The sequence below is a fragment of the Nothobranchius furzeri genome, chromosome 12 (assembly GCF_043380555.1).
Source record: "Nothobranchius furzeri strain GRZ-AD chromosome 12, NfurGRZ-RIMD1, whole genome shotgun sequence".
Taxonomy (NCBI): Eukaryota; Metazoa; Chordata; class Actinopteri; order Cyprinodontiformes; family Nothobranchiidae; genus Nothobranchius; species Nothobranchius furzeri.
In genome coordinates, this window is record NC_091752.1 from 33,616,590 (window position 1) to 33,644,010 (window position 27,421).

Here is a 27,421-nt window from a genome sequence, read left to right on the forward strand (position 1 = left end):
AATAATGAGGCAAGTTTAAAAATGAAGAAATTTATTTACTAACAATTTTTAAACTGAAAAATTTGGAACAACAATCATAAAAGGACAATTCGTAAATGGCAATTTTTATAACAATCCTTAACAGCTTTGATATTACTTGTTTAAAAGCAAACCTGTGTTGGGCGGAGCTAAAATTGAGAATGATGAGTTTTGAATGCGTGAATGAAGTTCTCAGAAGGTTTCTTTCAGAGGGAATGGAAGGTGTTCTGGATGAAATTATGTTTTGCAGATAACGGAGTTATTTTTAGAGAAAACAGCATCAAACGTCATCTGTTGTGTTCTACCTCACCCAAAACAGGACCCCTTTGCGGATCCGGACATCAGAAGGATGGGTTCATCCAAGGTGGCACTTCGGCTGGTAGGGTAGACGCAAGTGCCAATGGTCCGGTCCAGAGATGTCCTGGGTACACGGCTGTACGAAGCGTTTGGCAGATGCACGTTTCATCTTTTAACTTAACTTCAGAAATCAATGACTCTGGGAGAGTCTTGCATTAGCTGGTTTACGGTTTGTTCTTTAGCCATTCTTGTCGGCATGACAGAATAGCTTGCAGAGGGTCAAGGAGACGGCCGTTCTCCTTTCCTCGTGGTGTCGGTTGAAGAACTGGACGTGAAATCTGTGATGGTTAGTTTTACCAAACTCTCTCAGAACACCTCCCTCTCTCTCCGGAAGAAAGCTTGGTCATGCGTCAAAAAACATGTGCTGCAGTTATTGTTTATCTGAACTCTGTGTTAGCTGACAGTGAAGGTCTTCTTTGCTGAACACATCTTTAATCATTATAATAATTATCATTATAATACCCAAAGCATAATAATCCATTTCATGTAATTAAAATACCTTTATATCTGAACCAAGTGGTCATGTATTAATGATTATTTAAACAGTAAAAAAATCAAACGTTTATTAATTATTATTTCATTATTATCATCGTGGCTTGAAGTGTCCTTCTTCTGGGACGGAACAGCAGATGATGTTATGATCTTGGCTAGACATTGTGGCTCCTTGGGTTTAATCTGTGGATTCAAAGTACTGTTTGACCCAGGTGGGCAAATGTGACCTTTGGCACAAATCAGAGAACCTTCATCTCGCTACAATATGCACACACCTTGCTTCTGATTGGCTAATGGAACACGTTCTGCCATGTTTCAAAGTCACCACCACTAACATACTCTCCGCTCTTTCTCCTCTCTGCAAATAAAAAAAAGCCTTCAAGTGGGCCGGCAAAGCCAAGATGGGTGAGGCCATGAATGCAAATTCACTGTGTGGCATCACAGTGTGAGGGTTTTCAAATCCTAGCATTTTACCATCCATTTCCTGTCAGAAGCTAATGCTGAAGATAGGTGTAGTAGACTGTTTTCCTTTTTCAGCCTATAAGAGTAGTTTCACTAGCAGCTGAGATAAACCCACATCTCCAGCTTTCACTTTCCCTCTTCAATCAGCCACCACATCTCTTAAAGAAACATTAACATTACGTTACAACATTACTCACAATAACCCTTTATAAACCATTACAACATTTAGAAACATTTTCATATGTAGTCTGATGTTTCATAATAATTCTTCAAAAAATCTCATAATTTTATGATAAATTCTTTTTGTTTATTTTCTAAGCAGAGGGACTGTCTAATCCTCATTTTCTGAAATTGGCAGAAGAACACATTGATGGTTTTTTGTTTTTGTTTTTATTTCAACAGATTACTGTCGAAATAAAAATATGCATAGTAAGTAAAGGTCAGAGGTCAAAACCCAATTTCAAATACCAGTAGTTACAAATCTTAAGCTCGAGAACATTGTCATTCACAGTTCAAAAGTGTCAAGCATGAAACACTCTCACATCTGCCAGTTTGGCAGGTGCGGCTCAAAGGTTTTCACAAACACTGGTTAGCCAATCTGGGGCAAGATGTCCAAAAATCAGGGAATAAATCTCCAAAACCTACCGTCTGAAACTTAGCTGTGGTGTGGCACACTTCTAGTTCCTGAAGCTGGTATAGCAGTGCACCCCCACCAGTACAACTTATAAGGCCTTCAATCCTACTAGAGAACACAAACACATTGATTAAACAAGTGTTAGTGTTTCCTAAAGTCTGGAAGGACCTACCAAGTAACAATGAATGGGGTTTTCTATTCTATTATATTTTTAGAAAAATGCTGATTCACATAAAAGTAAATGTGGGAATTACATAATACTGCCACCATCTACCTGAGCTGTAAGAGCACATACTTTTCTTGAGTGCCAGCTGTTTTAGACTAAAACTCTGAGGACTGGAACTAGCTTGAAGCAGAAGATTCTGAGTACTCTTGTGACAGATTAAGCCAAAGAAAATGCGGGCTTCTCAGCTCAGCCCTGGCCGTTCCTGCTCAACCTGTTTTTGTTTCACAATGTTCTGAAAGAAAACCGACTGTCTAAAGTCAGTAACTGTCAGACTCACTAAACCTCTGATAACATTAGACAATTATCATCTTGTTTCGGGGGATCATCAGCTAACTTTTCCTCATCGTATCACTCCACAGTCATGCCAAGGTAATTACTCCATGCATTAATACACCTTAATAGCCTTGTTTGATTGTTGTTTTATTTACTTCACCCTCTTTGCTGTACAAGACTGTAATGTGTCCCGCTTATTTTTATTTTGGTTGCATTTGTTTTAATTATTCTAATAACAGTTTGTTTGTTTGTTTGTTTCATATTTATCTATCTTAAGAGGAAAGGTTTCAAAAATCTAAATAACAACTGACATAAATGTTAGATGTTGACCAAGGTTTACTCATTTTCTCTTTTTTTTCCAGATATTTCAAAGTGAAAACCATCATTATCACAGTAACCCTGTTGCTGGGAATGATTTTAATGGTTGCTTATTTTAAAGAACCTCAAAGTGCTTTTCCAACTGATTATTTCACCAACACCGATCTAAAATATATATATGTCAATAGAGAAAAAGAAGAAAATTCCATCACCCCAGACCAAGAATCTCTACCACCAAAATGTGAGCCAAATATGGACGCGAGAAAAGTCTGGAACTTTAGCTCTCTTTCCGATCAGATTCAAGACTTCCTTTACTATCGTCACTGTCGCAATTTTCCTATAATATTGGATCTGCCTTACAAATGTGGACGACCTAATAAGCCCATTGACATTTTTCTATTGCTAGTCATTAAAAGTCCCCCCAAGAACTATGAACAACGAGAGGTGCTGCGCAAGACCTGGGCTAAGGAGAGGTCACATAATGGGAAGAAGATTCGAACGATCTTCATTACAGGAACAGAAGGTGATGGATTTGAGAAAAAGAGGCTGAACAAACTCCTTGTTCTAGAACACAAACAACATAGAGACATTCTCCAGTGGGACTTCAGAGAATCATTTTTCAACCTGACTCTAAAGCAGATCCTTTTTCTGGAGTGGATGAACAGACGCTGTCCCCATGCTCGTTTCCTGCTAAATGGTGATGATGATGTCTTCGCCCACACAGACAACATGGTTCAGTATCTTCAGAGCCTCGAGGACAACAACGGAACCAAGCATCTCTTTACTGGACATGTCATCAAAAATGCAAGTGCCAACAGAAAGCCGAATAGCAAGTACTTTGTTCCACTTCAAGTGTATAAAGAAAGATCTTACCCCGCATACTGCGGAGGTGCGGGCTACCTCATGTCTGGCTACACCGCTTCAGTCATTTACGAAAAGTCAAAATCTGTTGAAATTATTCCTATTGATGATGTCTACGTGGGAATGTGTTTGGCTGCGGCAGAACTTAAACCAAACCCTCATATTGGAGTGAGAACACTTGCATGGTACATTCCCTCCAAAATGATTGATAAGTATGACCCTTGTTTCATCAAAGAACTGCTTCTAATTCACAAATTCCCTCCAGCTAAGTTATATATTATGTGGGATGAGGTACACAACCCCAAACTCAAGTGTGGAGTCCAATTGTTAAATTGGTGGAATCCCTTTATTCTTAAGAGCGTAGTTTAATGCCGTGTCTTGCACCGCACCTTGGGTTGAGCCACAGTAAAATGTGCTTGATAAATACATTTGACCTTGATCTTTGAGACATTTTCATAAGATGTTGAAGGTTGAATATGGAGCATTTTATTAAAAAGCTATATTTAAAAAAAATAATACCTCCGCAGGGCATTTTGAGGTGTGCAGAATGAAATTACAATATTTCCTTTAAAAGCCCTATTTTAAGTAAAAAAAATAATCAAATACTTCTTTCGACGGGCACGACACTGGGTTTTTGTTTACATCAACCAGCCTGGAGAGGGTGCCATTGCGGGTTGCCAAACAGTCCGCTCACCACATCAAGGATGGCACTGCGGAAAATGGCGGACTCGGCAAGTCAAGCAGCCGCTTCTGAGCCCAGAAGATGTCGTTATCCTTCTCAGAATTCATCTAATTTCTTTGCTTCAGGACGCTGGAGCATTGACAATAAAGCTTTTCTGATTCTGATTCTGAGAAGAGGAGCAACAATAAAAGATCTAAAATCAGAGTGATTTTAGGTGAAGCCAACAACAGATGGACCCAAATAAAAATTTTCACTTATCGGCAGCAAACCTGGTGTCCCAATGGCAGGAAACCTTGTTGTATTGTTGCAACTACAACTTCCACACACTAGATGGCATGCTTGTGTTTTGTGTTCCATACCCAACCTTTAAAATGTGGATTGATTTAATTATTTTGTGTTTAACAATATGTTATTTTTGTGTGTACATGGACAGAAGCACAATGACAATGGATGAGAATGCCAAAGAGATTTAAGGAATAGAATTTAGAAAAAAATGTTGAATTTTTTTTTTATAAAATTGAACTATGTCAACAAGATATATGTGGACTGAAACACCAAAATGAATTTATGAACTGAGACAAAAAGATCTTTATTATTTTTATTGTTAAGAGAAATGTATATTGCTTGAAGAAAATACTAATGATATTATACTAAGAAGGAAGGTGTTCAGGATTTTACAATAAAAGTAAAAATATCATAAAACTTGGGTGCAAGTATTATTCATGCCAAACAACTGCTTTTGTCTGGTGTGCATTTTATCTAATAATACCAATTTTATTATACAAGTAATTTATTACAATTATTAACAATAACTATATTATTGTAACGTCCAGGAATGGTCAGTTTTTAGGTACAGTTTGACCATTCAACATCTGGTCAAAAAGGAGACACAAGACTGCATGTGTCCCCTTTAAATTGGCCTGCCTTCATCCCGTCAGCTGGAGCTCAGAGTCTCTGCAGCTCTGAACACGTGATAACCAATTGTCAACAATAACATTCTCTCCTCAAGGTCCAATCTTTCAGGTCTTCATGTCTCCATATAAGGAACACTCCAGCTCGGATCAGTTGCTAAATCAAGAATGATATCCTAACTCAATATGAACTTCTTCTACAACGTATAAGCTAGATAATCATTAAATAAATGTTTATTTATTGCTACTTATAAATATAATATAATGAGATGTTTCATTAATCTGTGCTCAGTGATTGAAGTTTGAAATGAATGTTATGTTGTTTATATGACAAGGTCATCACCATTTGCACTCACACAAGCTCAAGTAAGGTTAAGTTGAACTCGTGACACATAAATAGTCTTTTACCCTAGTCAGAGCCTCCGTATCGAAGAGGGCGTGTTTCTGGGTTGTCTTGGTAATATTCCTCAACTTGTCAGCCTTTGGTTGGCTACACAAATCATAACATGAGAACATCAAAACTGGATCATTCTCGGGTGATCTCTGAGTTCTAGAGAAAGCTTCAGACGGTCCAGCTGAAGCAAAACCCTCTTTAACCATCAAAGCTTTTGACACGTCGTCAAAATCTGTTTGCACCTGCAAAGCTGATACAGCAAACAGTTCCAGCAGAACAAGCTGATATCGTTTAGACTCCTTAAGAGTCCTAGACGCACGGTTCCATCCATCTGTTGTGACCTGGAGACAACTCTAAGACAGGTTTAGTGGGGCCGCAGTTTCTTCTAGGGACCTGGGTGCCTGGAAGTCCGAGGACTTCGACATTCCGATCTATCACAAGGGTCTTCGAGTGGGTATGTAGACATGACCGATTGCGTCTGATGTGTTTTGATAACAACCACCTTCATAGCTTAACGCAAACCAAATTCTTTTACACCCAGAACTCAACTCTCCTAGATAAGGAAGTTCTGACTGACATCTCATTCACACATAGCTTTCATGCCTCACATCTAGTTCCATCCATCACAGGAAATGCTTAGTTAACTTGTCGTGTTTTAATTGTTTGTAAAATAAATCCTTACATTAATAAACCTGACTCTTTTCTGAATCAAAACAAAGTGTGTACAATTCCTTAATAAAAAGAATCCTAGATCTTCTGATAAACACAGTAAAGACCAAGCAGAGTTTAGATTCTACATTTAAACAGTATCACAGCTTATTGGTCATAAGTAGAGGTAATATATTTATTGAGCTCTTAAATCACTCAAGTTCCTACACCCTACATTGTTATATAAAATTTATATTATTAACACTAAAAGACTAGTGTTTTATTACAGAGCTCTATATTATGGCTTATTATTAAAATGGGAAAATAAGTTGAAACACTTGAGGGTATTTTGTTAAAACGAAATCACCGAAGATGTACAGAAAGGTTGGAAGGTCATTTGCATTAATGAGCTAATAACACAAATGGGACTTTTCTGTCACCCAGAATATTTGACTGAGGATGTTTTTCTGCTCAGCATCAGACTCCTTAAACCCAAACCAGGTCTGCATAACCGACGTTACTCCGTTTTCTTTACAAGCATGTCTTCATCCACCCACTCCACCTGCATCCGCTCTGTAGAAATGCAGATCTGTGCTGGGGGAACCCCCACAACCCCACAATGATTCTGCATATTTCCAATAGTACGAACTTGAATACATTTGCTGAATGACTTCTGCAATAATCAGATTTTTATTTTACATCCAGAAAATGCAAATTCTAGATTAGATTTTACAGAAAAGAGGGGCCGCTTTGCCATCAAATTTCAAAGCCATCCCTTGTTATTTAGGCTGTCATTTTTTAACTTTGGCCACCCAAATGGCGTTTGCTGCTTCCAACGACTGGAATGAGCTGCAAAAATCATTAAAGCTCACTACCTACATTCCATTATCTACCTTCAATAATTCATTACAATCAGTAGTTTCTGATCAATGTGCCTGACTCTGAGTGCTTAAAGATTGTTTTAAGTCTGTTTTGATTGCTTGTACATATTGTATACGAGGACTGCCTTTTTTATGTCTTTTGTGTTTAACTGTTTTGTCTTGTTTCTCGATAGTTGAATCTCAGATTGAGGAGGAGCAATGTGGTTTTCGTCCTGGCCGTGGAACTGTGGACCAGCTCTATACCCTTGCAAGGGTGATGGAGGGGGCATGGGAGTTTGCCCAACCAATCCACATGTGTTTTGTGGATTTGGAGAAGGCTAATGACTGTGTCCCATGGGGCACCCTGTGGGAGACGCTCCAGGAGTATGGAGTGGGTGGCTTTCTGTTAAGGGCCATTCAGTCCCTTTACCAGATGAGCGTGAGTTTGGTCCGCATGGCTAGTAGTTAGTCGGGCCTGTTCCCAGTGAGGATTGGACTCCGCCAGGGCTGCCCTTTGTCACCGGTTCTGTTCATTACATTTATGGACAGAATTTCTAGGCACAGCCGTGGTGTGGAGTGTGTTGAGTTTGGTGGCAGGAGAATCTCGTCTCTGCTTTTTGCGGATGATGTGGTCCTCCTAGCTTCATCCAGTTCTGACCTTCAGCTCTTGCTGGGTAGGTTCGCGGCCGAGTGTGAAGCGGCTGGGATGAGGATCAGCACCTCCAAATCTGAGACCATGGTTCTCGACCGGAAAAGGGTGGCTTGCCAACTCCGGGTCGGGGGAGAGGTCCTACCACAAGTGGAGGAGTTTAAGTATCTCGGGGTCTTGTTCACGAGTGAGGGTAGGAGGGATCGGGATATCGACAGGCGGATTGGTTCAGCATCTGCAGTGATGCGGACGCTGAGCCGATCTGTCGTGGTGAAGAGGGGGCTGAGCCAGAAAGCCAGGCTCTCGATTTACCGATCGATCTACGTCCCAATCCTCACCTATGGTCATGAGCTTTGGGTAATGACCGAAAGAACGAGATCGCGGATACAAGCGGCCGAAATGAGTTTCCTCCGTAGGGTGGCCAGGCTCAGCCTTGGAGATAGGGTGAGGAGCTTGGACATTCGGGAGGGACTCGGAGTAGAACCGCTGCTCCTCCGGATCGAAAGGAGCCAGTTGAGGTGGTTTGGGCATCTGGTCAGGATGCCTCCTGGACGCCTCCCTGGGGAGGTGTTTCGGGCATGTCCTGCCGGCAGGAGGCCCCCAGGTCGACCCAGGACACGTTGGAGGTTACATCTCCAATCTGGTCCGGGAACGCCTTGGAGTCCTGTTGGAGGAGCTGGTGGAGAAGGCCGGGGAGAGGACGGTCTGGAGCTCCCTAGTTGGGATGCTGCCCCCGCAACCCGGACCCGGATAAGCGGAGGAAGACGAAGACGATGACGATGTCTTGTTTTTTTCTTGTTTGTATTTATCTTATCTGACTGTTGTTCTTTGATATAAAGTTCCTTATGTTGCTGCTGCTTCTTGGCCACATTGTCGTGTAAATTGTCAATCAACCCATCTGGTTAAATAAAGGTTAAATAAAATAAAAATATAAAGGTAAAGGTGTACTTCACTGAAAAACCATTTTTAAAACAATTATTTCTGATTATAATCAGTCAATCAGATTTTTTCGTGCAGGCTGAACAGGAAAATAGTCTCCTACACCTGTCTCCTGCATTCAGCTTCTCATTGAAATTAGAAGGTGATAATCTAGCATTTGAAAAGCCTGACAGTTCTACATCACACCCTGAATTGGACTTACCCATATTGACTCACGTTGGGGAAGGCTCTTGTTTTTAGTGTCCAGTACCAGCAGAGAACGTCTCGGTCAACAGAAACTAACTGCTAGCATCTCACTCAAATGGCAGAAGCTCCTCCAGGCATGTTATTTGTGGAGATAAAACATCAATGTCCCCGAGCAGCGAGAGTTAGTGGTAGAGTTGTGTTGCTTTTATGATCCAATCTGAGGCAGGATATCTAAAAGTCAGGAAATAAGACACCACATCCTGCCATTTGAAGCACAGATCTGATGTCACAGACTTGGTCCTGCTGGGCCAGGGGTTTGTGGGCTTTTTTGTTCTCTGAGTACAGCCTGTAAGGCAGGGGCATTCAATTCCAGGTCTAGAGGGCCTTTATCCAGCACGTTTTGGTTTTACTAGTTTTTGGGACATGGAACGTCACCTCGCTGGCGGGGAAGGAGCCGGAGCTTGTGGCAGAGGTTGAGCGGTACCGGCTAGATATAGTCGGACTCACCTCGACACATTGCATTGGCTCTGGAACCCGAGACCTGGAGAGGGGTTGGACACTCTACTTTGCTGGAGTTGCTCCGGGTGAGAGGCGGAGGGCTGGGGTTGGCTTTTTGTTAGCCCCGAGACTCTCTGCCTGTGTGTTGGGGTTTACCCCGGGGGACAAGAGGGTAGCTTCCTTGCGCCTTCGGGTCGGGGAACGGGTCCTGACTGTTGTTTGTGCTTATGGGCCAAATATCAGTTCAGAGTACCCACCCTTTTTGGAGTCCCTGGGACGAGTGCTAGATAGTGCTCCATCAGGGGACTCCATTGTCCTGCTGGGGGACTTCAATGCTCACGTGGGCAATGACAGCTTGACCTGGAGGGGTGTGATTGGGAGGAACGGCCCACCTAATCTGAACTCGAGCGGTGTTTTGTTATTGGACTTCTGTGCAAGCCGCAGTTTGGCCATAACGAACACCATGTTCGAACATAAGGATGCCCACCGGTACACTTGGTACCAGGGCAGCCTAGGTCACAGGTCGATGATAGATTTTGTAGTCGTATCATCTGACCTGCGGCCGTATGTTTTGGACACCCGAGTGAAGAGAGGGGCGGAGCTGTCAACTGATCACCACCTGGTGGTGAGTTGGATCAGATGGCAAGGGAACATGCTGCGTAGACCTGGCAGACCCAAACGCATAGTGAGGGTCAGCTGGGAACGCCTGGCAGAAGAACCTGTCAAGACGGTCTTCAACTCCCACCTCCGGCAGAGCTTTGACCACGTCCCGAGAGCAGTGGGGGACATTGAGTCCGAGTGGGCCTTGTTCCACTCTGCGATTGTCGAGGCGGCTGTTGCTAGCTGTGGTCGTAAGGTGGCCGGTGCCAGTCGTGGTGGCAACCCCCGTACCCGCTGGTGGACACCAGAGGTTCGGGGAGCCGTCAGGCTGAAGAAGGAGGCCTACAGGGCGTGGCTGGTCTGTGGGTCTCCGGAGGCAGCAGACAGGTACCGGATAGCCAAGCGGGGTGCAGCAGTGGCAGTTGCCGAGGCAAAATCTCGGGCGTGGGAGGAGTTTGGTGAGGCCATGGAGAAAGACTATCGATCGGCTCCAAAGAGGTTCTGGCAAACTGTCCGGCGCCTCAGGAGAGGAAGGCAGCAACTCGCTCACACTGTTTACAGTGGGGATGGGGAGCTGCTGACGTCAACTGAGGCTATAGTCGGACGGTGGAAGGAATACTTTGAGGAGCTCCTCAATCCCACCAATGCGCATTCCGAGGAGGAACCAGAGCTGGGAGGCCTGGGGATGGACTGTCCGATCTCGGGGGCAGAAGTTGCTGAGGTAGTCAAACAACTACACAGCGGCGGAGCCCCGGGGGCGGATGAGGTTCGTCCTGGGTATCTCAAGGCTATGGATGTTGTAGGGCTGTCATGGTTGACACGTCTCTACAACATTGCGTGGTCATCAGGGGCAGTTCCTAGGGAGTGGCAGACCGGGGTGGTGGTCCCCATCTTTAAGAAGGGTGACCTGAGGGTGTGTTCCAACTATAGGGGGATCACACTCCTCAGCCTCCCTGGAAAGGTCTACGCCAAGGTACTGGAGAGGAGGGTCCGATCGATAGTTGAATCTCAGATAGAGGAGGAGCAATGTGGTTTTCGTCCTGGCCGTGGAACTGTGGACCAGCTCTATACCCTTGCAAGGGTGATGGAGGGGGCATGGGAGTTTGCCCAACCAATCCACATGTGCTTTGTGGATTTGGAGAAGGCTTATGACCGTGTCCCCAGGGGCACCCTGTGGGGGACGCTCCAGGAGTATGGGGTGGGTGGCTTTCTGTTAAGGGCCATTCAGTCCCTTTACCAGAGGAGCGTGAGTTTGGTCCGCATAGCCGGTAGTAAGTCGGACCTGTTCCCAGTGAGGGTTGGACTCCGCCAGGGCTGCCCTTTGTCACCGGTTCTGTTCATCACTTTTATGGACAGAATTTCTAGACGCAGCCGTGGTGTGGAGTGTGTCGAGTTTGGTGGCAGGAGAATCTCGTCTCTGCTTTTTGCGGATGATGTGGTCCTCCTAGCTTCATCCAGCTCTGACCTTCAGCTCTTGCTGGGTAGGTTCGCGGCCGAATGTGAAGCGGCTGGGATGAGGATCAGCACCTCCAAATCTGAGACCATGGTTCTCGACCGGAAAAGGGTGGCTTGCCACCTCCGGGTCGGGGGAGAGGTCCTACCTCAAGTGGAGGAGTTTAAGTATCTCGGGGTCTTGTTCACGAGTGAGGGTAGGAGGGATCGGGAGATCGACAGGCGGATTGGTTCGGCGTCTGCAGTGATGCGGACGCTGAGCCGATCTGTCATGGGGAAGAGGGAGCTGAGCCAGAAAGCCAGGCTCTCGATTTACCGGTCGATCTACGTCCCAGTCCTCACCTATGGTCATGAGCTTTGGGTAATGACCGAAAGAACGAGATCGCGGATACAAGCGGCCGAAATGAGTTTCCTCCGTAGGGTGGCCGGGCTCAGCCTTAGAGATAGGGTGAGGAGCTCGGACATTCGGGAGGGACTCGGAGTAGAACCGCTGCTCCTCCGGATCGAAAGGAGCCAGTTGAGGTGGTTTGAGCATCTGGTCAGGATGCCTCCTGGACGCCTCCCCGGGGAGGTGTTTCGGGCATGTCCTGCCGGCAGAAGGCCCCCGGGTCGACCCAGGACACGTTGGAGAGGTTACATCTCCAATATGGTCCGGGAACGCCTTGGGGTCCTGCCGGAGGAGCTGGTGGACAAGGCCGGGGAGAGGACGGCCTGGAGCTCCCTAATTGGGATGCTGCCCCCGCGACCCGGACCCGGATAAGCGGAGGAAGACGAAGACGAAGTTTTGGTTTTAACTCTGCTTCAACACACCTGATTCTAATCAGCAGGTGATTAAAAGGTTTCTGCAGAGCCTGATGAACTGCTGCACAGGTGATTCAACCACTGAACCAAGTGCAGAAAAACTACTAAAACATGTTGGATATCGGCCTTCCAGGACCGGAATTGAATACCCCGGCTGCAATCAATCTATCAAACTTTATTTATAAAGTGCTTCGCCTACAAAAATGCAACTCAAAGTGCTTTTCAGATTAAAATGACCCTAAATAACCCTCATTCCTATCCCTCCCACACCAATTAAAAGCATTGGCACAGCCATACCATTACCCACACACACATTATTAGATTGTGTGTGTGTGTGTGTGTCTGCTTGCTTGAACAATTTTGATGTTTGTTTAAAAACCAGGAATGCGATTCAAAATTACAAATGTTTTAAAGATTATTATTATTATTTTTAAATAAACCATAATTTATTTTATTTATCTGCCAATAGTCGTCATTTTGTAGGGAAGCAAACGAATAAGAAACATATTAAAAAGCTGCCTTGTTACTCGTATGCATCTTCCCATAACAGGGCATGCAAATCTCGGCAGGCATGCTCTTTTAGGCACAACTGTTCAAATGCTCCCCCATGAACTGTTTAACCCAATATTAGTTATTTTAGGTTATTTTGGGTTATTTTTGTTCAACTCACACACCGGGTTAAAATCCATTCATCCATTTGACACCTGGGTTGTTCGTACTTCTAACGTCATCAGGTTGGCTCTCATATTCTATGCCACACATCTACACAATCACCAGGCTCCAAGGTACAAATCTATCGAGTATGGGAGAGCAAGGAAGGTATTGGAACAGAACTGTACTCTGATGTGTCATGGCAACAAGTGCTGCTTGTTGCTACAGTTAAACAAGCAACCTGACATAAAAATGAAAGTCTAATTTGTTCCTAAATGACAAAATAACAATGAAAACTTTATTTGCATTACATTTGGCCCACTTTTGATTAAAACTGATTCAATTCCAGCATTTTAAAGCATGTTAAATTAATAAAAAATGTTTCTTTTTCTTTAAACCAAGAGCTACGTTGCTTTTATTTTAATAGTGGGTTAGCTAATTAGCATTTTGAGGGATTGTGAAGAGTAAAACCCAAATACAGGTTACAGCTTACACACACTAGTTAAATAGGCAATTTTGTATTTTCATTATTTGTATTTCTAATATAGAACATTACAGTTACGAGCTTACTCTGATGTTGAGAGTATAATGGTTTGCAACGCAATCCATTGTGGGATATTTGCTGTGCCAACTCCGCAGAAGGATGCATTGATGCATCTTCGATACAATGGGCGGAGCAAGAACACATCCAGGAACGTTGAGCGAACATGCCATGATACGTACCAGTAGCGGCTGGAGATCGGTTTTTTTTGGGGGGTGCCGTCTGTAGATGCTAGATGCACTAAACACATAACACCTCCGGGGAAGCCAAATTACCGTTCTTATGATTGAATCCACGTTTGATACCTCAACAATGGCGTTAAAATAAAAAGGCTGAAAAAAGCTAAAAACACATATCAAGAAAAACACACAGTGGCAAATATACAACATGATCATATTGATCAAAGCAATTAAAAATAAAGCCCAGACTCTCCCAAATACACCTGGCTGCAGTACACAGAAAGGGGCGGTGTCGGGCCAGTTGTCAGACCCATACCATATTTGGAAAATGCAACACTTACGTTCCGAAGCTGAAAGGGGTGCTGTTGGGTCAGTTGTCAGACCCATATGAACTACGGCTGTTACTAGTTTACAATTGTCAATACTCTGTTCTATGTTCAAATTAAGCAAGATAAATATAATTTACTACAAGACAAGGTCTGAATTAATATCCCAAACTGAAAAGGTCCCTTTCAGCGAATCTTTGCCAATGGCCGCTCCAAGCATACATTTCTATTGTCAATGGTAGTCCAGTGGCATTATTGTTTGACTTTTGTTTTGTTTCGCCCTCTGCTGACGCTGGTTCAACTCTAGGTGGTGTCAGCAGTAATTCATTTAGCTAGCTGAAACAGATTTCATTTATTTATATTTTAGTTTTTTTTTCTGCTAAATATTTTATGTCTTTAAAGATCTTTGAATTTGGTCGTTTCCAAGCAGCATTTTAGTTGAGACTGTTCACACATGGACTCACACTGGCTAAATAGACAAAAAAGTAAAGAACAAACAGATTAGTCCTTATATTTTAAACAATTTACCAATAAAGGATTGAAAACATAATAATGTCAAGTGTTGCTAAATAGAAAAAAAAATAGTTATTACCGCGACTGGGAGATGACAATCTGCAAAACTAAGCTCCAGTCTGACCCTGTAACCATTACACTACTGAATCTGACACAATGAAAATGGTGTCTAGTACACATACCCCTTGCCATCGTGTGTGTCTTCGTAGATGGGATGTATTGTTTTCACGGCGGTGTTCCAGTAGAATTAATTTCAGAAGTAATTTGTCAAAATATCCACAGAATATCCAGGTTTCAGAACCGAGACCCGACTAGCCTCATGGGGAGGAGAAATGCCAGGTAGTGGGCTACTATCTCCCATTTGCAGGAAAATGCTTTACATTGACCAATATTCTTATGCGGAAATGACAACATCCCATGGTAAAAAGTTTCTAAAAGTTGATTTTTCATGATATGGAACCTTCACAAAAACTGTTCAATCAACGAACCTCTCCGTCCTCCATTGTGCGTATTAGGTTGTGTTAGTTATAGCGCCCCCCCTTCAGTTCTGGAATGTAAGTTTTGCATTTTCCAAATATGGTATGAGTCTGACAACTGGCCCGACACCGCCCCTTTTCTGCGTGCTGCAGCCAGTTCCTTCTTGACTCTCCTTTTTACACCACTGTAAGTACCATTACTCTATCTGCAAAACTCAAGAAACTCAGCAGCAAAACAAACAATGCCAATTTCATGAAGTCAAAAGTGTAAATTCAGTCTTACTTTTGCTGGTTTTTGGTCATAATAATCCATGTTATAGTAAAAAAAACTTGGTTTGTGTAATCCAATGTCTGAATATTACAATGAAGTGACTCCTAGCTGTTTTGTGCTTTTTAACCTGCTGGAGTGTGTTTACAAGTCTCTGATGCCACATTCTATCATTATTTTGGTTCTCTATAATAAAAACTCCACGAGGTGCTCTCAGTTGCTCTAAAACAAAGAAAGACCAATGAGCTAAAAATATGAATTAAAAAAGAATGGTGAACTGTGGAGAGCTTCCAGTTCTGGGTGAACATTCTGAGCTGAGACACCACCCGGTTTCAGTCGCAATACCTTTGCGACCAAAGGCTCTCCTATTCTTTGTATTGGAGGGGGGGGGGATCCAGCGCGCATGCGCCAGTTAATATAGGTCTATGGTAGAGATTGCTGCGCCCGAAAGGAACAGGAAATGCACCACAAGATGATTTGGTTGTGGTAATATTGTAAAATAACATTTACACTTGCATATTAAACACAGCATTTATAGTCTGTATAATGTATAGATCATTTATTTAGAACAGTATTAGTGGTTTTTCCAGTGATCCACACCTTTAAAAGAGCCAAGACCAAAAGCAATAGACTTTGTTGTACAAACAAAAAAGTGTTTTTACGTCCTTAGCTGAATGCTTAAACCTGAAGTATGCACTAAAGTGTCAGGTGTGCTCCCATTTAATGAAGATGCCTTTTATAAAATGAAAAAAAAATGTCATGCCTATCCATCAGTTCAAGATTTATTCTATGATTCACCACAGATCTAAAGAAAACAGTTAAGAGTTCAAAAAAATGAAACGTTGCTTAAACCACAAAATCTTAACTTGACTTACAGGAAACAAAAATATAGAAACTGATGAGTTGCAGAAATGACAGCAACCAGCATCCATCATCCATTTTCTTACCCACTTGTCCACAGAGTTGGGGGGGCGGCTGGTGCTTATCTCCAGCAGTCTTCAGGCAAGCCAGCTCCAGACATTTTTCTTCAGTCTTTTATCCATTACCTCTCTCAAAATAGGAGTCTTGGTTCAGTTAGCCATGACATTGTGTCGTTTCAGAGTTCAAAGTGAAAGTTATTTATTTATATCTGGAAATTGCTAAATGGTGCTCCACAGCTTTAAATATGGTGCAGTAACAGCTTAGTATGTCTGCTTACCGTAAATCCTCTAATACAGGCCAGTATTCAATTAGAGGCCGGGTCTCCAATTTTGGCCGGTGTCGGAGTCAGCGGAGGTGAATATTGGCCGGTCTCTTATTGTGGCCGGGTGGAATGTAGTAACAAGTAAAAACGAGCATCTCAGCGGCAGGGTTATAGTCCCCAAATCAACCAGCAGGAGGCAGTAGGGGTTCACACAGACCTTTATTAGACTTTTTCTTCAACGCTTTGTAACGCTACAGACACGATCCTCTATCATGCTCCTACCACACAGAGTCACGGTGTCAGTTAACCATGCTAATTCAACCCACTCCACAGAACACACATCACCTTCCCTGTGGCTTACATAACACTCACACAACACGCAAATCAGCACATAGGAACTAGCAGAACGATAGGAAACACATATAACACAATACCCAGAATGCACCTGGCTTACAACCCCAGCCAGGTCATTACACTATCAAGTTCAAAGAGAACATGCTGATTATGCTGCAGAACACTCTGGAGAGCAGTAGCAGGGGTTGTATGAACTAGTCGACTTCACTATAGTGACTTTTTATGCCTGTCGTCGACTAGTCGCTTTCACGTGATAATGACCGGCAAGATGCAGCCCTCGGAAAAGACAGCAGCCTGCTGTCAGCAGGTGACAAGCTCCTGCGCTCGTGGGGGGGGGGGGGGGTGGGGGGGGGCAACGCGCTGTGCCAGACCGTAGGTACTGACCCGCGATCGTTCATGTCGGTTCATTTCCTTTAATGTTTTCTGTCTTTTATTTGCGCCTGATGTGTTTCGCTGCTGTGGAGCAGGGCACATCACCTTGTCCTCCGACTCACAGATCACTGATGCGGCCGCCAAGCAGGGAGAGCTCCGCTGTTTTCGCGGTCAGTAGATCTGCCTCCTGAGCACGGCCACAATCAGGTGTCGCCACCTCAAAAACTAATTTAACACACGATCGTTCATGTCAGTTCATTTCCTTTAATGTTTTCTGTCTTTTATTTGCGCCTGATGCGTTTTGCTGCATGCTGTGGAGCGGGGCGCTGCGCGCATCACCTTGTCCTCCGACGCAAATTCCACTACCTCCGCTCCGCTCCGCTCCGCTCCGCTCCGACACAAACGCCGGAGCAAAATCGGTCCCGTTGTCAATCAGAGCAATTCTACTACTGCGGCCGTGCTCCGGCAGTGCGGCGCCCTCTGTTCCGGCGTCCGGCAAAAATAGAATCAATCCTATTTTCGCCTGAGCACCTCCGCAGTCAATGGACAGAAATCACAACTGCCCAACAGGAAAAGGAGCAAGCACAACTTCCTTTTTTCACAATAAATCGATAAACAAAAGGCGTTTTTTGTTTCATATGCACAGGTTTAACAACTTTTAACAACTATCAATGGCGGCTGAACTTTAAATGCACAAAAATAAGCCATAAATACAGTTTCTACTGTCAAAGTAGTCGCCCTTTGTTGATCCAAACACTGCTGATCTCTCAACACAAATGATGGGCAGATTAAACAGTTCATTTCGATGCTTCTCCCACACAACGGGTGTTTGGATCTAACTTCCGCGTTTATTGCTCGGACTGTATGATACGGCCGCCAAGCAGGGAGCGCTCCACTGTTTTTGCGGTCGGTAGCTCTTTTTGAGCTGCAGTTCAAAGGTAACTCATAAGGTCAATATATATGAACCCAGGTAGCAGTTTTTCTTTAGGATTGAGAGGAGATGCAAGAAGATAATAAACAGGCAGGACAGAAAAATAGTCAAATAAAAACAAGTTAGTTTTTGTACCTGGTGGTTGCAACAAACAAACACCATTGAAGGTAATCAGAAGTGAGGAACAGAAAATGAAATAATTATTTTAATGTTTAGAGCAGCAGGAACTCCGAGAGGCTGCAGGCGCATCAGTGAGTTTGCAGCCGCTGCGCAGGGGGAGGGGGGAGAGGGCTGAAGCAGAAACTACCGTTGTTAAAAGAAATGTGTTTAACTTTGAAAATGTGGGCGCAATTTTAATTGTCAAAAACTCCAGTGAACCATTAGTTCATTTTGCTCAAATAGAAATAGAGGCCTGCCTCTAATACTGGCCCTCCTTCCAATAAAGGCCTGGAGCTTGATGAGCTTGAGTCAAATACAGGCCCGGGCCTGTATTAGAGGATTTACGGTTACTTTCTCGTAGGCTGCATGGTGAAGCAGTTGGTAGCATTGCTGCCTTGCAGTGAGAAAGTTGCAGATTCAAATCTCACTCGCTCTTTGCATGTTTTCTTCAGGAATGCCTGAGTTTTTCCCTACAAACAAAAAAATGCACGCATTTCAGGTTTTGTGGAGAATTTAAACTGTCCCCAGGTGTGAGAGGGTGTGTGACTGATTGTTCCTGTGATGGACTCGCAATCTGTCCAGGGTGTCTCCAGTCTCTCACTAAGACTGCTGAAGTTGGGCATCAGCTCACGCTGACCCTCGCAAGATTTCAGATCATGAACGAGTGAGTGAGTTATTTCGACATTAAAATCACCAGTTTGTCAAACAAGTATTCACTTTTAAACAAAAATGTCCCTTTTCAGATTCATTAAACATCTGTTGATATGTATCTTTTCATTGAATGCTACACTTACATTCAACCTGCTTTGCATGGGGAAACATTATAGTAGCCTACAGAAGAGATTAAATTCATCATTCTAGAAATGCAAGTGGCCGCACACAGTCCCCAGCTTGCGCTTTGGACATGCATGCTCCAGAGAATTCATCTTATTCAAACAATGACAGGAAGCTCAGCCCTGATGCTTCCTGCTCTACCTGTTTTAGGTTCTGTGATGCGAAATAAAACTGTCAGCGTCTAGTGGTTGTAAGACTCACCAAGCCTCTGAAGTCACTAGTCACTACCGATCTATATCTGGAATAATCAACGGGACGTTCACCATCTTCTCATCACATCATTACCATCATGTTACGGTAATTACTACAAATCATTACTTTTATTATGCCCTTTGATGTGACTTTTATCTACAAGCAAGATAATAAATGTGTTCTAATTATTTTTATGTCAGTTACATTTATTTTAATACCCTTAATAACAGTTCAACTGTTAAACAGATGTTTGTATAAAAAATTAACCAAGAGAAATTAGTTGAGATTAGAAAAAAAAATGCTATTGTTGCTAGAAAAAGTTTTCTTCCAACCAGAAGGACTTTTTTGTGGCATTTGATCCTGATTTTGGGGGCAGCTTTAAGGAACTAACGTCACAGAGTCCCCCGCCTGGGGGACCCTCGGGTTTTAGGGGTTAAGAAAGCAGTCCACTTTTCAAATGATCTTAGCATTCACAAAAGGAAGCATAATTGTGGAAATAAAAATAAAATAATTAAAGATGCATTAAATTATAAGAAGGATTTGAAGGGCTTGCAATGTCAAATAAAATTATGGTGGAGTTATTTGCATAAATAAAAATAAATCAAGATGCTTGTTCTACTTTTACTAAAACTTACCTAGTGAATCTAGTTGTGATGGTAGGTGAACTTGTCAGTTTTTACATAAAGATGTATTACTAAAAAGATTTATCTAGTTGGCCCTCACTATTCATTATTTTATTTTTAATTTTAGAACATAGCAATAAGGCAACATTGTTTTTCACTAAATGCACCAAGATATTCAGCCAGCAGCTGGAAACAAGAGCATCATTGCTCCACGTATGTACTGAGATGCCTTCAAATGAAAGCAACTGCAAAAAAGTTTTTTTTTTTAAATAATAATTAGGCACTATTCATTTTCTTTCTTCTTTTTTCAGAAAATTTAAGGTGATAAACATCGTCACCACTGTTTCCCTGTTGGGAATCCTCATGGTTGTTTATTTAAAAGAACCTAAAAGTGCTTTTCCTGCTGATTATTTCAACACCAACCAGGAATTGTATGCAAATAAATTAAAGGACGAAAATGCCACCACCCAAGCACAAGAACTCCTCCAGCCAAAATGTGAGCAAAACATGGAAGCAGAGAAACTCTGGAAATTTAGCTCTCTTCCTGAACAGATTCGGGATTTTCTTTACTATCGTCACTGTCACCGATTTCCCATTATCCTGGACCTCCCTCACAAATGTGGACGACCAAATAAGCCCAAAGACATCTTTCTACTGCTAGTTATTAAAAGTCCCCCCAACAACTTTGAGCACAGAGAGGTGCTGCGCAAGACCTGGGCTAAGGAGAGGTCACATAATGGGAAGAGGATTCAAACGATCTTCATTTCAGGAACAGATGGTTATGGATATGACACAGAAAGGCTGAACAAACTCCTTGCACTGGAGCACAAACAACATGGAGACATTCTCCAGTGGGACTTCAGAGAATCATTTTTCAACCTGACTCTAAAGCAGATCCTTTTCCTGGAGTGGATGAACAGACGCTGTCCACATGCTCGTTTCCTGCTAAACGGTGATGATGATGTCTTCGCCCACACGGACAACATGGTGGAGTATCTTCAGAGCCTCGAGGACAACAATGGAACCAAGCATCTCTTTACTGGGCAAGTAATTGAAAACGCTGGCCCTATCAGATGGCCGCAAAGCAAGTACTTTGTTCCACTTCAGGTGTATGATGGAAATTCATATCCTGCTTACTGCGGTGGTGCGGGTTACCTCATGTCTGGCTACACTGCTTCAGTCATTTATGAGAAGTCAAAGTCCGTTGAAATACTTCCGATTGACGATGTCTACATGGGGATGTGTTTTGATGCAGCAAAACTTAAACCCACCACTCATATGGGTGTGAGTACACTTGGATGGTACATTCCCTCCAGAACGGTTGACAAATATCACCCTTGTTTCTTGAAAGAAGTACTTGTGATACACAAATTCTCTCCAGCTAGTTTATATATTTTGTGGCATGAAGTACACAACCCCAAAATCAAGTGTGGTGTTCAATGGTTAAAATCACTTTTTTAAAAGCCTTTTTGTTAATTTTTAAATGCTAATGCATAAAATTATTACTTTTTTCATCACAATAACAGAGGGATGTTACTAACCATAACATGTAATCTGGTAATTTGATCATTTGGAAAAAGACTGAGAAAGATTTTTTGAGCCATTTTCTAGAACAAACTTCCATGCCTCCTTTGCCACACAGTCTCAACAAGAAGACGTTTTTATGCTTTCCGTTGCAAGCTGGCACGATTTTCCGGAGTCACGGTGAAATGTTTTGTGAAGTTTACTTTGGCAGGTAGTGTGACACATGGCTCCTCTCCTCTTCTTTATGAGGCACGAAATTAATGGTTTAAATAAGCAGTTTACTAACCAAAACATGAAGACTTTTAAAACAAAGACAGACTTTTAAAACTGAGGGAAAAAGCTTTATTTGCAAAGTTAATCATTCAGATAAAGCCATCATTTTAATCTCTGTTGGCCAGCAATCTGGTTAGTTTGTATAAAACATAAAGTGGTGGACCATAGAAGTGAATATCAAACTTGCACTTTTACATTAGCCATTAAAAGTTGTGTCATCAGTCGTGTCATAAATGTGTGACAACAAAAATAAGTAAGAAGCCTGTTCTTTCCATGGTTGGGTCATGCCAAAAACTTTAAAAAATGGGTCCCAGTGCCTCCCCGCTTGACACTCAGCTTTAAGGGGTTGGATTGGGGGATTAAACCTCCAAATGGTTCCCGAGTGCAGCCACTGCTGCAGCTCACCGCTCCCCAAGGGGATGGTCAAATGCAGAGATGTCATTTCACCAGTATGTAATAATGACTAATGGGACTTAAACTTTGATTTAACTTTATTATTTTTAATAATTTTTATTTATTTCATTGCTTTTTAGAAACATGTACACTGAACGTAGAACATATTAACAAGGACTGTGTTTTGAAAAATTTTACATTGTTGAAGTTATTACAATAAAAGTTCATCAGATTTGAGTGTATGTCTCCATCACTCAAAACCACAACTTTAACCTCATGAGATTGCTTTAGTTTGCATTTTGTGTTGGGAAAATGTGACATGAAAATATGTCTTTATTTTGTTGTTAATATTATTACTATTATTTATTTTCAATTAAAAGCAAATATCTGAATATGTACAGCAGGTCTGGGTTGAGCAGAATAAAAGATTCGAGTGAGGGAACCCCAGATTAGGAGTATTCAGGGTCTGAGGAGGTTATGGTGAAGTCTGAAAAAAAGTGTTTTTTAAACACTGATGAAGTCTATCCGATGTAGAGATTTTAAATCTGTGCAAATATGAGGCAAGGTAGCTTTACATTTTATATGAAATTTAATGTGTCAGGATCAACAGTCAAGTTGCTTCAATTTTAGTGGAAAAATAAACAATCCACGTTGCTAAAGTCGGTTGGTTAGAGAAAAGCTGCAGCAGAAACACGGAACAAGAACAGAACGATCAGTCTGATCAATATTTTATACTAAATGTTTATTTTCTATCCAGCGAGAGTTTGAGAGTAACGTAATTTCATTTCTCTGTATGTCCTGTACATGTGGCAGAAGTGACAATTAAACTGACTTTGACTTTGACTTTGATATTCGTGAAAATCTTTTATTTATCTGTACAATCATTAATCACAGTAAAAGTAATTATTTAAAAAGCCATATTATTCACTGTAATTAATTATTCTTTGGTTTGACATCTGCTGCATTTTTTTTGTCTTTCATAATTTCCTCCCATTTTAATTTATGTAATGCAAAAACTGGAAAACTGCAACTTCAGGTGTTTTTTTCTCTTTCTTTCCGCATTTCATATTCTGTTTACATCAGCCACTATTTGCTTCAGCAGTTATTTTATATGAAACCTTACATTTTACTTTTGCTTTAAACAACTTGTAGAGAAATCTACGGAGCTCGTCTGGTGATTTTGAGGAAAAAAATTAACTTGTGGCCAAGAGATACTTAATGCGTTCCCACAAGACACTTAATGCGTGGGAACGAGACACTTAATGCGTTCCCACGAGATACTTAATGCTTGGGAACGAGATACTTAATGCATTCTTACGAGATACCTATTTATAAATGCGAGGCGTGTGTTCCAGAGATCGGTTTTCCTGAAAGAATCTCCTCTTAAAAGCCCCAAAATCATTAACTTTTAGCTAACATTAGGTTTTATCATAAAGTCACTGATAAATAATAACTAGTTGTTTTATCTAGTTAATCAAATCATCCAATAATGCAGGTGATGCAACTTTTTATTTCAGCATCATGGACAGACGGACATTGTAAATAAAGTTTATGTCCTCTCTTTTGTTGCATTGTAGCAACTAGCGTACTTTCATATATTTTGTACTTATTGGTGTACTAATTGTGACACGTGCAACTGCACATCTGTGAACCAATAAACTGCACAACGGTCAGAGGTGCACCTGTCGGAGAACAACAGTTGTGACAAAACACAGACTCGTTCCAGCAGGGATTAGCCGACAGGCGGACTGATATTTGTTTGATATGAAAAATAGTTACTGTCTAAAACCCTTTTGGGTTAAATTAAATGTTCCCGTAAATGACAGTGAGCTCTCCCTGTGCGCACTATTGTTCCAGCAGACTTGATTCAGTGGTTGAACCAACTGCAGCAGCTCAGGCTCGCAGAAGCTGGTTAATCACCTGCTGATTGAAATCAGGTGTGGTGGAGTAGGCCAGGTTAAAACTAGAACATGCTTTACTGTTCATTCAGTTCATCCATTTAAAATCCTTATCCTCAAAGCCCTCCCCAGTCAAGTCAGGTGTGCCCCAGGGCTCTGTCCTGGGGCCCCTCTTCTTCATAGTCTATCTCCTCCCTATCGGCAACATCTTCCGCAAATTCATTATCCAGTTTCACTGCTTCGCGGATGACACCCAGCTCTACATTTCCAGTAAACCCAACTCAACTTGCCCACCATCCTCCCTTACCTTCTGCCTCTCAGAAATCAAATCACGGTTCACCTCTAATTTCCTCAAACTCAACGGCAATAAAACTGAACTTCTTCTAGTTGGTACTAAATCCACCATCTCCAAATCTGACAGCTTTTCCTTAACTATTGACAGCGCCATAGTCTCCCAGCTCACTTTCTTTTCAAGCTCACATTAATAGCATAATTTGGTCAGCATACTTCCATCTTCGTTCCATAAACCGCCCCTCCCTTACCCCTCACACTGCCGCCATTCTCATCCACAGCCTCGTCACCTCCCGTATCGACTACTGCAATTCACTTCTTTATGGTCTCCCCAACAAACCTCTTCATAAACTGCAACTGGTCCAGAATTCAGCAGCCCGTATTATCACCAGAACCCCTTCCTTTCACCACATCAACCCCGTTGTCCAAGAGCTTCACTGGCTCCCAGTTAAATTCAGGTCCATCTTCAAAATTTTCCTCCATACCTTCAAAGCCATCCATAACCTCTCTCCTCCATATATCTCAGACCTTATAAGTATTCACACCCCATCCCGTTCTCTCAGATCTTCTTCTTCCATCCATCTTGCGGTTCCTTCTGCCCGTCTCGCTACCATGGGGAGCAGAGCTTTCAGCCGCTCTGCTCCTTGACTCTGGAACTCACTTCCCCCAGACATCAGGAACATCGACAGTTTTACCCTGTTCAAAACCAAACTCAAAACACACATGTTTAAATCTGCCTATGACCTCTGATTTTATTGAACGGTTTCTTTCTTTGTTTTTTTCTTCTTTGTGTTTTATTGTGGTTTTATTGCTGTTTTAATGTATTTTCTGAATGTATTTTCTGTCAAGTGACCTTGGGTGTTCTGAAAGGCTCTTTTAAATAAAATGTATTATTATTATTATTATTATTATAGTTATAGTGTTTTTCGGAGTTTGGTTCTTTCGCTCTGGAGCTCCTCAGAGAGTGAGACGCTACTTTACCGTCACTGAACTGGCAAAAGACTGGACCCACAGGTGGGGTGAGCAGGGTGAGAGAGCAGTGATATTGTTGGTCTTGTTAGGGCTACTCAATTAGTAGAATTTTAATCACAATTAAGATCTGAGTTTTGCACGATTATAAAAGCAAAGCAAGCTGAGTATTTGCTCCTCCCTCTTGCGCTGCTTCGAGTTGCAAATCAAGCGCTCCTCCCACAGTTTTGCTAACTTAGCAACTTTGTCGCTATTTCTACCTGCTTTTCAGACCCCCTTTTGACATTTTAAATCCTAAAAGTACCTAGCGAACAACCTAGAAACATTTCTAGTAACTCTTAGCTACTTTCTGGATAACCACCATTGACATTTCCTCAGCCTCAGTTCCGTGGGTGACACACAATGTACCTGCACGCTCCTGAGCCACTAAAAAACGGGAAAATGTGCATTGCTGTGTACTTCACACACACACACACACACACACACACACACACACACACACACACACACACACACACACACACACACACACACACACACATACACACACACACCTTGTTAACTTTGTGTGGGGAAAAATGCCAAGAATGTTAGAAAAAAATGTTTGATCACAAAATAAAAAAAATAACGTATTTCATAATCTGCTCAGTTACTGGGATTTTCACCCACAACCATTTCTAGGGTTTACAAAGGATGGTGTGAAAAAGGAAAAACATCCAGTATGTGGCAATCCTGTGGGCGAAAATGCCTTGTTGATGCTAGAGGTCAGAGGAGAATGGGCCGACTGATTCAAGCTGATAGAAGAGCAACTTTGAGTGAAATAACTACTCGTTACAACCGAGGAATGCAGCAAAGCATTTGTAAAGCCACAACACACACAACCTTGAGGCGGACGGGCTACGACAGCAGAAGACCCCACCGGGTACCACTCATCTCCACTACAAATAGGAAAGAGAGGCTACAATTTGCACCAGCTCACCATAATTGGACAGTTGAAGACAGGAAAAATGTTGCCTGGTCTGTGGGAGAAAATATTCAGGCTTATTTAATCTTCATTTCCATCACCTGTGGGTTTTTTGCATTCACTTAATATTAATTATAAAAGTATAAATAACAGGTCACTACAGTCTGGGCATAGAAAGTGTTTCTAGGAACAAAAGCTTGTTCAGCAGCCTACCTGTTCCTTCCACACTGACAGGAGAAATCCTCTCATCAGCAGCAGGTGATCAACAGAGGCGTGACTGAACACAGGACCAAAAAAACACAAAACAGACTGGCCCACTGGGAATTTCCCCAGTCAGGTCCTGGTTTCGCCTGCCGTTCCCGATAGACAGGAGCTGCTCATCACGTTAACTCTCACCAAAACTGGGCTCCATTGGCGCTTATTAGTGCAACTGGATTCTACATAGTTTTCATAAATAAACACACAACTTAAATCTGTGGCTCATGTAAAACCATCCACTCTAACTGTGTGGCAGTGGCGGAGCGCTGTTTTGTGTGTGTGTGTGTGTGTGTGTGTGTGTGTGTGTGTGTGCGTGCGTGCGTGCGTGCGCGCGTGTGGGTGGGAAAGCAGTTGCGCCGTCTGATGGTTTTGTTTGTAGGGTGGGGCGGTTGCTCTATGTGACTGGCCAATCATTGAGCGTGAATACGTCAGTTACCCAATGAGGATTTTCCTTCAGCACGAACACAGATATTCACACAGAATTTCAAAGGTTTTACTCGTTTTATGCTCGTACGCGTAAAAAACTGCCTCATCCGTACTGGATACTCGTCTGAAATGAGTATCCGGCTCAACCCTACTAGGAATCAAGAGTTGTTTTTGTGATCATCTTGTTTCTTTCTTTTTCTTATTTATTTTTGTCCTGATTGTGCCCTGTGCAATTTTATGGCAGAAAAAAAAATTAAATCAACATTAATTTAAAAATCCTTTTAAAGGGACTTTACAGAGTTTTGAATTTTTATGCTCGCGATTGCCACCTCAGTTCAAAAGCGTAACGGCAGCTTCAATAGGAGGCTCGTGCATGAGGCGCGCATGCTGTACGTGCACACTCCTTAACGAAAATAACAGCTGAGACAGTCCCTTGTTTGTGTGTGTGTGTGTGTGTGTGTGTGTGTGTGTGTGTGTGTGTGTGTGTGTGTGTGTGTGTGTGTGTGTGTGTGTGTGTTTGTGTGTGTGTGTGTGTGGCCCGGAGGACAGAGGACAGGAGAAC

At 42.4% G+C, this 27,421-nt stretch overlaps 3 protein-coding genes across 5 annotated transcripts in view; 2 read left to right on the forward strand and 1 right to left on the reverse strand.

Moving 5' to 3' along the window:
• The window catches only part of LOC107376010 (SH3 and PX domain-containing protein 2A), a 170,241-nt gene that overhangs the window by 113,564 nt on the left and 29,256 nt on the right, over positions 1–27,421 (reverse strand). The gene's annotated exons all lie outside the window — the stretch shown is intronic.
• Positions 2,094–5,025, forward strand: LOC107376009 (N-acetyllactosaminide beta-1,3-N-acetylglucosaminyltransferase 3). Its single transcript, XM_015944881.3, has 2 exons — positions 2,094–2,558; positions 2,825–5,025. The coding sequence occupies exons 1-2, from the start codon at positions 2,551–2,553 to the stop codon at positions 4,008–4,010; spliced, it is 1,194 nt and encodes a 397-aa protein (XP_015800367.1). The 5' UTR covers positions 2,094–2,550; the 3' UTR covers positions 4,011–5,025.
• Positions 18,803–22,066, forward strand: LOC129166832 (N-acetyllactosaminide beta-1,3-N-acetylglucosaminyltransferase 3-like). Its single transcript, XM_054750339.2, has one exon. It carries the CDS (start codon positions 20,227–20,229, stop codon positions 21,322–21,324), a length of 1,098 nt encoding a protein of 365 aa, XP_054606314.2. The 5' UTR covers positions 18,803–20,226; the 3' UTR covers positions 21,325–22,066.